The sequence below is a fragment of the Arvicola amphibius genome, chromosome 6 (assembly GCF_903992535.2).
Source record: "Arvicola amphibius chromosome 6, mArvAmp1.2, whole genome shotgun sequence".
NCBI classification, from domain to species: domain Eukaryota; kingdom Metazoa; phylum Chordata; class Mammalia; order Rodentia; family Cricetidae; genus Arvicola; species Arvicola amphibius.
Genome location: NC_052052.2, coordinates 16,495,111 through 16,507,167, shown reverse-complemented (window position 1 = coordinate 16,507,167; position 12,057 = coordinate 16,495,111). Strand labels below are relative to the sequence as shown.

The following is a 12,057-nucleotide window of genomic DNA, read 5'->3' as shown; positions in this document are numbered from 1 at the left end:
AAGAAAGAAAGAAAGAAAGAAAGAAAGAAAGAAAGAAAGAAAGAGAAAAAAATTTGGTGCTCTGCATTTTCTCTGTAAACATTTTCTTTTGTGGGTTTGTGGAAGCACAAGGACCTGTGGGAAGGGCATTAAAACATCTCAGGACACGAGGGAAGGCTTCTTGGGGGCAGTAAAATGTATGGCATTGAGCCATGAAGCTGAAAAGAAACTGGAAATAATGCAGGCAGAAGGGACAGGCTGCACGGGAGCAGGAGGTGACAAGGACAGTCAGGTGGCAGTCTCCTGCCCTCGGCAGCTACAGGAGGTTTGTTCTTTTCTCCTGAGAGACTGGACAGGCAGATCACAGCGGATCAAGATGGTTCTGGGAGTGGTATGTGTAGTGATATTTCATCTGTATTGTAATAAATAAAGCTGGCCTGAAGTTCAGAGAGCAAAACAGCCACACTGGTCAGCCTTACAGACCTGGCAGTGGTGACACACATCTCCTAATCCCAGTAGCCACACTGGCTTGCCAGAGAAACCATGTGGTAGTGGTGCAGGTTCTAATCCCATAACTAAAAAGGAATGTAAGACAGTGCTCAGCTCAGCCTCCTTCTGAGATTCCTGGAGGCAGGATTGCCATTTCAGACTAAGGTTGAGGTAAGAGCCAGTGGCTGTCTGTTTTGCTTTTCTGACCTTCAGGTTGAACCCCAATATCTATCTCTGGGTTTTTATTAATCGTGCTACAAGTATGCAAGGGCATAGCTCAGATCATCCGGCTGAGGTGCCTCTTTGCTGCCATTTCCTCCTGAACTCAGTTCTCATTTGCACGAGAGATATGAATTACCTGCGGCCTGGAGATGAACCTAGAACATGTTTCCAGAAGGTAGATCACATGGCAGCAGAGAATGACATCAAATAAGCCTGGACTTGAGTTCTGCCCTTTCTGCCCATGGGTCAGCTGACTTTGACATGTAAACTAGCACGCCGTGTCATGTTCATTGCATACAAACCTACTGTGTATCCGCTGTGGGGACAATGGATACACGGGTGAGGGTGTGCTGGGGCGAAACTCTGCATTCTTTGTATCTCCTCATTTTGACCACCCTAGGAGGGAAGGGAGAGGAGAGGAAACTGGGACCCACAGAAATGGAGCTATTTATGTAAGGCAGATAGAGGCAGATAGCAAAGACAGGATTCAACCCCAGGCTGTCTGTGTCTCTGGACACTAGCCTGGTTTCCCACAAAGCCCCAACCAAAACAAATCTCTTTTCCTTCCTGACAGAATTTACATGGTAGTAGAGGGGCAAACAGTAAAAGGGAGGCACATAAGTCAGCAGCATGAGCTAGGCATGGTGGCACATGACTTAATCCCAGAAGAGGCAGGCTGATCTCTTGGGGGGGGGGTGGAGATCAGTCCTGTAAAACTCTACATAGTAAAACTCTATCTCAAAAAGAGGAGGAGGAGCCGGGCGGTGGTGGCGCACGCCTTTAATCCCAGCACTCGGGAGGCAGAGGCAGGTGGATCTCTGAGTTCGAGGCCAGCCTGGTCTACAAGAGCTAGTTCCAGGACAGGCTCTAGAAACTACAGGGAAACCCTGTCTCGAAAAAAACAAAAAAAAAAAAAGAGGAGGAGGAGGAGAAGGAGGAGGAGGAGGAGGAGGAGGAGGAGGAGGAGGAGGAGGAGGAGGAGGAGAAGAAGAAGAAGAAGAAGAAGAAGAAGAAGAAGAAGAAGAAGAAGAAGAAGAAGAAGAAGAAGAAGAAGAAGAAGAAGAAAGAAAGAAACGCAAGCAAGCAGTGTCCTGGACAGGTCTCGGAGGTGTCGTGCAGTTACAGTGCTCAGCAGGAAGCATCAGATCAACTCAGTGCGCAGCATGTGTCTGCAATCCTAGCATTCAGAAGATGGAGGCATGTGAGTCAGGAGTCCGAGGTGACCCATGGCTACACAGTAAGTCTAAAGATAAATAGACACCCACGTGGGAAGGAGAGAGCCAACTCCTGAAAGTTGTCCTCTGACCTCAGGAATTCAGTGTCATGCATGTGTACGAATGTGTGTGAGAACACACACACACACAAATTGTAAATTTTTAAAAATAAAATTAAAGGGACTGGAGAGACAGCTTGGTGGTTAAGGAGCATTTGTTCTTGCAGAGGACCTGGGTTCAATTCCCAGGAGCTATATGGTGGCTCACAACCATCTGTAACTCTAGTTCCAGGGGATCTGATTCCCTCCTGTGGTTTTGCCTGCGTGTATGTCTGGGTACCTTGTGAATGATGCTGGGTGCTCTTGGAAGCCACAGGATAAGCATTATGGTTACATTTGAAAAGTTCAAGGGGGCTGGAGAGATGGCTCAGAGGTTAAGAGCATTGCCTGTTCTTCCAGAGGTCCTGAGTTCAATTCCCAGCAACCACATTATGGCTCACAACCATTTGTAATGAGACCTGGTGCCCTCTTCTGGCCTGCAGGCAGAATACTGCATACATAATAAATAATAATAAATAATAAATAATAAATAATAATAATAAATCTTAAAAAAGGAAATTTAAACAAATTCAAAATCAAATAAACAAAAAAAAAAAAAAACAGAAAAACAGAGGGAGGCAACCAGTGGGAAATGAATTCCAGGCTGGGGAAGAGGCCAGTTCTAAGGTCCTGGGGCAGGAGTGTGTGCCTAGTGAGTTCAAGAGACATCAGGGACAGGTGATGAAGGAGGGAGGGGAAGGATGGAAGGGGGAGCAGCAGTCCCAGGAAGGTCTGTCTCAAAACAAAAGAAAAGCAAGCAAATAAAACTCACCCAGAGCTGGGTGGCAGTGAGCACACCTTTAATCCCAGCACTCAGGAGGCTAGAGGCAGACGGATCTCTGTGAGTTCGAGGCCAGCCTGGTCCATAAAGAGGCAGCCTAGCTAGATAATCAGGAAGGAAATGGAGATGGGAAAGAGTCTCAGAGGCCAAAGGAAAGAGGCACTCAACATCGGGCAGAGCCTGAAGCAAATGCTGAGGCCACAGGCGTCAGGCTGGGCGGTGAAAGTGGCAAGAAGAAACCCCTGAAGGAGCAAAGGAGATGGATGAGGAAGGTAGATAGGTGGACACCAGGCACTGGGAAGGGCCCCTGGCCACAGGTGGAATTAAGAAACTTTGCCAAAGGAGTGGAGAGATGATGGCTCAGCGGTTAAGAGCACTGGCTATTCTCCCAGAGGACCCGGTTCAATTCCTGCACCCACATAGCAGCTCACACCTGTCTGTAACTCCAAGATCAGACACCCTCACACAGACATACACGCACGCAAAACACAGATGCACATAAAATAAAAATAATGTAACCCTCTCCCATTCCTACTTAAATATACTCTAGAGTATGACACGAGCCCAAACGCATAAATTACTTTTAGAAACCAGAGAGGCAGTTGACTCAGTGGCACATGATGGGTGACGGCGAAGATCTTCTATGGCCTGGTGGTGCAGACCTTATCTTTAACCACAGCATTCAGGCAGAAAGAGAAGCAAACCCGTTCGGCCGCCACAAGAACCGCGGTGGGCGGGGCACAGAGCTAGGGGGCGGGGCTGGAGGCTGCAGGGTCGCGAGGGCGGGGTCAGCGAGGCAAGCTGCGGGCATGCGTGAAGCTCAGAGGCTGGTAGTCCTTGGGGCGTGGCAAAGAAGTAAGGGAAGCCGGTTGGGGGCGGGGCCTGGTAGTTGAGAGCCGGGTCCCGGGAAAGCGCTCCCCCACTGTAGGTCATAGAGACTGGACGGAGTGGGGCCCATACGTGGGACTAGGGCGTGGCCAGGGAGTTAGGGGCGCGTCTGGGGTGTGGCCGGAGAGTTGGAGAAGCGCATGGGGGCGTGGCCATAGAGTTAGGATGAGGAACTGAGTCAGGACCAAGTAGTTAGCCTAGGCATTCGGGGGCGTGGCTAAGGAGTTAGACTAGTAGGCCAGGGGCGTGGCCGAAGAGGAAGGCTTGGGGGACGGGGCGGGGCAGGGAAGTTAGGGGCGGGGCGGGCTGGCCGCGGGGTGGGCTGGCCAGGGGGCAGGGCGTGAGGAGGCCAGGACCGGGACGCTGCGGGTAGTGGAGGCAGGCCCTGCGCGGTGCAGCCAGCCCAGCGCGGTTAAGTGCAGCGTCCCCCGCGCCCGGCTCTGGCAGCTTTGGCGTCTCCGCCCCGCGCCCGCCATGCCCGAGCAGCTCAGTGTCGCGGAGTTCCTGGCCGTCACCGCGGAGGACCTCAGCTCCCCAAGCGGCGCAGCCGCTTTCGCGGCCAAGATGCCCCGGTGCCGGGGGGCGGCTCTGGCACGGGAGGAGGTGAGGGGCCCTGGCGGGAGGGAGCTCACGTCAATTCGGGGCCTGGGTTTGACCTTTGCCGGAGTACTCGGAGCTATGATGGCTCTTTGCGGCGCTCCAGAAACTCGCCCCTCCTAGATCTGTGGGAACCTAGCTCATCACAAACATCTGCCTCCTCACGGAGGAACCTGGAAGAGAGGACCAGAGGGTCACCTCGATAGAGACTCCTACATGTCGGGGCACATCTCTCAAATACTTTGGGCGACCTGCCCATTATATCGTATGTGTATTTGCTCTGTGTTTTCGTTTTTGGAGTCCCACAAATATGCAATCCCCCAGGTCAGTCCCTTTACGAGAAGCAGGCTCAGTCCTGAAACTACCTCTCCCTGACTTTAGGAGAGAGGTGGCCCCCTCCTCTTGGCTGCTTGTTCTGAGACTTGGCTCGCCTTGTGGAATGAATGCGAATGGGAAGGCGCCAGGAGCCGGGGTTCACCTTGGCTGTCGCGGGCAAGTTTATAGACTCCTCTCCCCTCCCTTCTCTTTGTGTTTCCAGGCAGAGTGTCCCAGGCCCTTTCTTTCGTCCTTCTAGGCTGCCCCACCCCATTCCCATGCTCACTGGAGTTCATTCCTCTTCTCTGAACTCCCTTCAGCTTTTCATCCGTAAGGAATATGCTGGAGCAGACAGTGTGGTTTGCAGCCAGAGGATAATGTGCCACAGCTGTGTTCGAGAGGATGCTCCAGTAAACTGGGGTGACATCTTGGACTTCAGCGGTACTCTGGACCCCCAACCCTTCACCATAAGTGCCGCCCCTTCTGTGTGGCAGACACAAAGCTACATGAAAATAGTCAGAGCTGAGGTCTTAGGAAATCTCCCTTCTTCCTTTCCCGGGTCTGGCTGGACCACTGTCTCGACTCTTTCCTCCTTGGTAAGGGAAGACAGAGAATTGTACAGACTGTCAATTTCAAGCAATGCTAACCTGTGTTCAGACCCTGGCCTTGCAGTTTGCAAGATGGGTGGGACCGGTCATGTGACCTGGCCTGTAAAGTGGGGCTAATTGTTTACCTCTTAGAGCTGTGCAGAGAGGGGAACATTACTGTCGAGGTCGTTGACAGATCTCTTTAGGTAGTGACCAGATCTCTTGGAGCTTCATTTCTTGTGCACACAGTAGGAATACTTGGTTTTTGTTGCTGTTTAAGACCATCTCACTAGATAGTCCAAGCTGGCCTCAAGCTTGTGATCCTCCTGCCGTGGCCTTTCCAGAGCTGGTGTTACAGGGGCGCACACCATACCTGGGTCAGGAGTACATGTCTTTATGAAAATGAGAGCCAGTGAGGTGAAGATGGCTTGAGCAGAAGCATTGCCACAAATAGGAGTGTCTTACTGGCTGTTCCGAGGGAAATGCTACCCGGTAGCCTTAGCCTTGTCTTCAGGAGTGCCTCCTCCACATTTCGGGACATCTTCAGGGATTTTACCTGTCGTCCTCTTCTCCAGGTTGTCCACTAGAGTGTTGAGTCAGCGGCGAAGGGACTGCTCCGATGGTGTGCCTGTGCAGCTGACCTTACTGACTGTCTCAGCACTTTGTGTTGGGAGAGGAAATGGGTCTGGAAATCCAGTGGGCTCTGGTGGGGGCTCAGATTTGCCCCAGCAAAGCCAGACAAAAGCCAACCTCTTTTGCCTTCAGATCCTTGCACTTGCAAGCTCTTGTTTTGTTCTGTTTATTGTTTGTGCAGCAGAAAGGCCTGAGGGTCCCAAGCACAGCTTTTCTCCTGAGCTTTCCAGTGTCCCAGAAGTTAGGAGTCTGACTTTCGAATTAGATTTTGCTGGAGTTTTCTGGTTGGCTTTGTGGTCATGCCTCTCTGTTATTATGCTGTGCTTACATGCAGTTTGATACTTTTTTTTTTTTTTCTCCCTCCAGTACCGGCATGACTAACCTCACTCCAGGCTTGCTTCTCCTGTTGCTTCTTAAATCAAGACTTCTAGGTCTAGGCGGTTTCCTGGAAGTAACTCGGGACTCTGTCCTAGGATTGCAAGCCTTTTTTTTTTTTTTTTTTTTTTTGTCAATCCTACTGGGAAGGACCCTGGGACAGGTCACAGGAGCCAAGAGTGTGCGGGCTGGAGGACCCTGTGTGAGAGAGAAGTCAGCTAGAATTCCTCTCATTTGAGATGGAGAAACAGATACCACCGAGAGGGCCAGACACTGCCTGAGCTCCCAGAGCAAGGGAGTGGGGGCAGCTGGTGTTTCTCCCTCATTGTCTTAACCTCTGCTCCTACTCTCTCTCCTTGCAACATTCACATGCCTGGCCTCCCTCTAGACCGTCTCCAAACCTCAATTATTTCATCTTAAAACGGAGTCTCCTAATTCCTCTCTGCTCAACCTCACTGGATTTCTAAAGGTGATTTGTTTTTCCCCGTGAATCTCTGTGCAACATGAAGGAGTATTGAAATAATCCCTGCATCAGATGGCCCCTTCCATCCTCGACCCCCCTGCAGCCATCATCCTGTTGATTTTCACAGGCAAAATAAGGCAGTTGCCATGTGTGTCACGGCAGGTCCGGCTGGCTGCTGTTTTTGTATGGTTCTCTCTGCAATTTCTGTGCTGGGCACTGAGGACGTAGTGATCCTTCTTTGGTTTGCTGACTGGATGGGGACACGCAGCACGTATTAGGGCAATAAGCAGGAATGCCAGGAGCTGTCCTGAGTGTCCAGCAAAAGACACAGTGTTGTCAGAGGCTAAAGGAGCGACTAGGGAGTGAAGCCAGTGAGGACCAGTGCAACATGGGAACTTCCTGGAGGAAGTTCTACTTCCAGGTAGATAGAGATGAACCCAGGTTAGCAGAGAACACGAGTGAATTCAGGGACTGGCTGAAAGGAAGCAGATCGAGAAGCCAGGAGACCATTTTGACCTGCGCTCTGCAAGAGGCAGTCTCTGTGGACATGTGTATGCTCCCAGTGTTTGTCTTCAGAGCTGATAGATGGGGGAAGGGTCATGGCTAGGAGAATGTTTACCTAAAATCTCTATCATGTCTTACAGTGCATAGTTGAAATTCTGATGGAGTCAAAATTACCTTTTCCTTGGTGTGTGTATGCATGTACATGTGTTTATTTTGAGACAGGGTCTAGCCAAGGCTAGCCTGAAATTCATGACTCCCCGCGCCCCGCCTTTTCTATCCTGTTTCTGTGGAAAGGAAGCTTGTTTTAAAGTATTAGAGGTGCCTCTTGGAACTGAACAGCGAGGCCAGGTAGATGCCGTGTGGTCTGGGAGTTGAGGCTTGGGAGGAGTCAGGGGCTTAGGCAGCTGCTCCATCTATGTTCCCTCAGAGTATCAGTGATTAGCGCTTCTGCTCCCTTCTCATTACATAGGTCCCACACGGTCACATGACCTCACTCGTCCAGTGTCTAAAGGTAGCCCAGCCAGTCTCTCATGTCCCACTTCCAAGTTCCCGGCAGCCCAGCCCAGCTTTTGGACTGATTACAGAAGCTGGGTCTCCACCCCTCGTTTCATCAACAGAGGTCACCGAGGGATAGACTCAGGCAGGGTAAACATGGCCACAGTTTTGTCCTGGGGGAGGAGGACACTTCTTAAAGAAGGAGAACAGGGTCCAGAGACTCCTCCCAGAAATGTTCACGAAGCTTCTCACTATTTGGTGTAGTCTGGCCTCTGCAGACTCCACTCTCCATGCTGCCAGGAGCCTCCTGTTTAGAACAGTTACATATTATCCCATTGGAATGTTTAGGGATGCTTAGCATCTCAGACTTTGTGCTGGGCATAGGGTATAAAATATCCAGTGGTGTTGACCAAGGACTAGAGGAGGCAGCCTTGCCAAGGGTCTCAAAATGACACTGTATTCCAGGCTGGGTAGTAGGTACTGGGAAAACCCTTCTCTCCACAAGAGAGATGCAGTCCCTGCCTTAGGCGCAGTCTCTCCTGGAAAAGTCGGCCAGGGAACAGATGAGCACATTCAGCAGCAATTGCATATGGTAGCAGGTGGCAGGAAGCTCATCCCCTTATCCCAGGCCCTTCCTTAAGGCTGGGCCCTGGGTCACCATCTCTCTTCCTGCTGTCTCTCCGACTGTCTAGCTCACGACTTCAGTCACCTCCGGCCCCTCAGTGACTCACCCAGCCCAAACTATCATGTCCAGCGGTTTGCAGTGGTTTTCCTTAGACCACACTCACAACTCCTCAGGCTGGCTGCCAGGTTCTGTTGCACAAGTTGGAAGGCTCATTTCACCAAGGGCCATGAATTTTACCTGCTGTGTGTCTGCAGTCTGTCTGCTTTTCCTTATTGCTTCCTGGTCCACACCTATCAGCTGTCCCCTAGAACACTGTGGTGACCTCCAGCTGGCTTGCCTGCTCAGCTTTCTTATATTTCCCAGGTCCCACACATAAAACTTATATTTATTTTGTTTGTTTTTTTATTTTGTTTTGTTTTATGTTTTTTTTAACACAGAATTTCTCTGTGTAGCCCTAGCTGTCCTAGGACTAGCTGTGTAGACCAGGCTGGCCTCAAACATACAGAGATCTACCTGCCTCTGCCTTTCAAGTGCTGGGGATAAAAAGGCATGTACCACTACTGCTTGGCTAAAATTTATACTTATTTGTATACAAATATTTCATTAATATTTGGGTGGTTTGGTTTTTTTTTTTTTTTTTTTTTTTTGGTTTTTTGAGACAGGGTTTGAACTCGCTTGTAGACCAAGTTGGCCTTGAACTCACAGAGGTCCACCTGCCCCTGGCTCCTATGCACTGGGATTAAAGATGCCACCACCATCCGGCAACATCTGGTTTCTTTATAGAATATATTTTCTCCTCCTGGAGACTAGACTCTTAAGTTTGGTATTATAGTCCCAGTTTTGCTGTTTTCAGTGTGTTTCCAGCATTTGAATTTAGGGTGTCTTGTGTACCAAACAGCTCTCTGCTGCGAGCTTTACATCCAGACCCCTTCGTAGCACTACAGCGGATACCTAGAAAGGATTGGCTGAGTAACAAATAAATAAAACATGAAACCTAAGCAGAGAATATGGTCTGGGGTTGTTCCAGGTGGGGGGAGAAGCTTCAGCAGAGGCCCTTTGGCAGTAAAGGACCTGAAGTGTGTGTGGCATTGAAAAGAGGCTGAAGGAAGAGAAGCCTAGTGTGGTGGCATTGCCTTCCAGATGAGTTAGGAGAGTAGGCAGGGGTAGGTCCCAGGGAAGCTTGTAGTCAATGCTAGTAACATATTTTGCTGTGGGGTGTGTGTGTGTGTGTGTGTGTGTGTGTGTGTGTGTGTGTGACTTTTATTATTGTTGTTGCCATCGTTACTTTTATTTTTTTATTATTATTTTAAGACAGGATCTCATTTATGTAGCCCTGGTTCTTGAACTCACAGAGATCCACTTGTCTCTGCCTCCCAAGTGCTGGGATTAGAGTGTACCACCATTACCTAGCTTGAGTTGTTGTTGTTTCTGAGACAGGGTTTCTCTGTGTAGCCCTGGTTGTCCTGGAACTTGCTCTGTAGACCAAGCTGGCCTCGAACTCAGAGATCTGCCTGCCTCTGCCTCCCAAGTGCTGGAACTAAAGGCGTGCGCCACCATACCCAACTTATTTTGCTTTTTTGAGACAAGTCTCACTTACTTAGCACTCGTCGGGCAGAGACAGTAAGACCATAACTTTTGAGGCCAGCCTGTTTTACATAGCTAGTTAAGAGGCCATCCTCGACGACAGAATCAGACCCTGTGTCAACAAAACGAGGCACACAGAGACCTATATCAACAAGTTAGGGTACTGGGGAGATGGCTCTGTGGGTAAAGTGCTTGCTGTACAAGCAGCAATGGTATCCTGAATTTGGATACCATGCCTGCCAGTGCATGCCTGTAATTCCAGGGCTGGGAAGGGAGAGACAGGAAGATTCCTGGGGTTTGCTGGACAGCCAGTCCATTGAAATCAGTGAACTCCAGGTTCCGTGAGATCCTGTCTCAAATGCTAAGGAGGGGAAGCTGGGCAGTGGTGGCTCATGTCTTTAATCCTAGCACCCTCCAGAGGCAGAGGCGAGCCGATCTCTTATGTCGCAGGCATTTTACTGTGAGCCCCAGTAGCGCCCACCTGGGCTCTTTTAAACAGAATAGGAACTCACTTGATGGGAAACTCAGTAATTTCCAGAAGTTCCCCAAGCTAGAGAACCGGGGATGAGCAGCAGGCAAGCGGTCAGCCAAAATGACATCACAGAGCCAAGTTGGCAGGACATTGCCCCATGCACTAAATGCCACAGCTTGAGGTGCCACTGTTCCTAGGATACTGTCACTACTGTTGCTTATCAGTGCTACAGTGGACTTTCCGTGTTGTGTTCCCTGGTTCAGACCCACAATGAGAGTTCCTTATTAACTGTGCCTAGGTACACGGGAGCCTAGGAAAGCAAGAATTCGGCCTCTTTGGCTTTTATGAGACGTGGCCTGCTAAGACTTGTGTCATGATGTCAGATGTCCCTGGCACAGGTTTACCAGTGTGTAGGGTATCTGGAAGTCTATAACCCGGTACTCCAAAAGTCACTGAATCTGTGCATCTCATTTACATCCATCCTGGCGGTGAGATCACGGCTGGGAGAGGAATGCGGGAGTCCAGGCCCTTGCTCCGGGGAGCTAAAGTCTGGAGAGCTAGCAGAAGAAGTGAATAAAGTAGACCGAGAAGAATGGAGGAGACCGAAAGGAGCTTCCAAGGAAGTAGGGAGAGATCTGGAGACTGCAGGACCTCAGAACCCCGAGATTGTTTGGAGGAGGGAGAGCTGGCCAGCTCCAGGGTACCTCTGTAGCAAAATAAGCAGACAGCAAAACCACCAATGGCTTCGGCACTGCGGAGGTCAGCGGCGAGTATGTTAACAGAGTTAGGGTTCTGTTCTGTCTGCTGGAGAGATGTGGACAGGCTATGGGAGATTTATCCACTACTTTGAAGAGAAGACCTGGGAGCCCAGCCCTGCCCCTCCCAGCCGTCCCTGTCTGAAGTGAGTGTCAGTCTCAGCCTGGTCTCAAAGTCTGTCCTCCTGCACACAGTTCAGCCTTAAGTGTGTGCTTTTCTTGGCTGATATCAGCTGCTTCTGGCCATTGGAGTGGCAAGGTAGATCTGGAATAAAAAGTGAAACTTGGGAAGGAAGAAGCACCCTCAAAGGCAGTTTGATCACCTAGTTTTGCTATTGTTAATGTTTTAAATTTTAGCGTGCACGCTTGTGTGTGTGCATGCACATGTGTGATGTGTGTGAGGGTGGTGAGTGGGGTGGTGGGTAGGGGTGGCATATGTTGGTGTGGGTGTGTGAGTGTGTTTGCTGGTGAGCTTGTATATATGTATGTGGGAGGCTAACCTCAGACGGCTTCGCTTAATTGCTCTTGCCCTTTGTGTTTTGGGATAGGGTCTTTCATTGCTTCCTGGCCAATGACCTCCAGGGATTTGCCTTTCTCTTCCTCACAGTGCTGGACTTAACAGAAGTACTGTGAGTCTGGCTATTTATGTGAGCGCCGGGGATCAGGATTAAGGTCCTCACGCCTGTGTGTGTGGCAAGCGCCTTACTGACTGAGCCATCTTCCCCAGCCCTTGCTATTTTTTTTTCCTGAAACAGAATCTTCCTACCTTTCAACCTCCAGGTGCTGGGACTACAAGCATGTTCCATCCAGTTTGTACAGTGTTAGGGATTAAACCCAGGGCTTCACGCGTGCTAGGCAATCCCTCTACCACCTGATGAACTACATACATCCCCGGCCTTCAATCGCATAGGTCTCAGGCAGATTAAGTTCCTTTAGAGGCCTGGTGTTTTCAGGAGAGCACACAGGGTTTCTCTGATTTCA

The 12,057-nt window shown here is 50.2% G+C and overlaps 1 protein-coding gene across 1 annotated transcript in view; it reads left to right on the top strand.

The window, feature by feature from the left end:
* Positions 1 to 4,011: 4,011 nt before the first annotated feature.
* Positions 4,012 to 12,057, top strand: part of Asap3 (ArfGAP with SH3 domain, ankyrin repeat and PH domain 3) — a 40,559-nt gene continuing 32,513 nt past the window's right edge. The window contains exon 1 of the mRNA XM_038334722.1: positions 4,012 to 4,274. Coding sequence (XP_038190650.1) covers positions 4,146 to 4,274 — 129 coding nt within the window. The 5' untranslated portion in view covers positions 4,012 to 4,145. The remainder of the gene's footprint in view (positions 4,275 to 12,057) is intronic.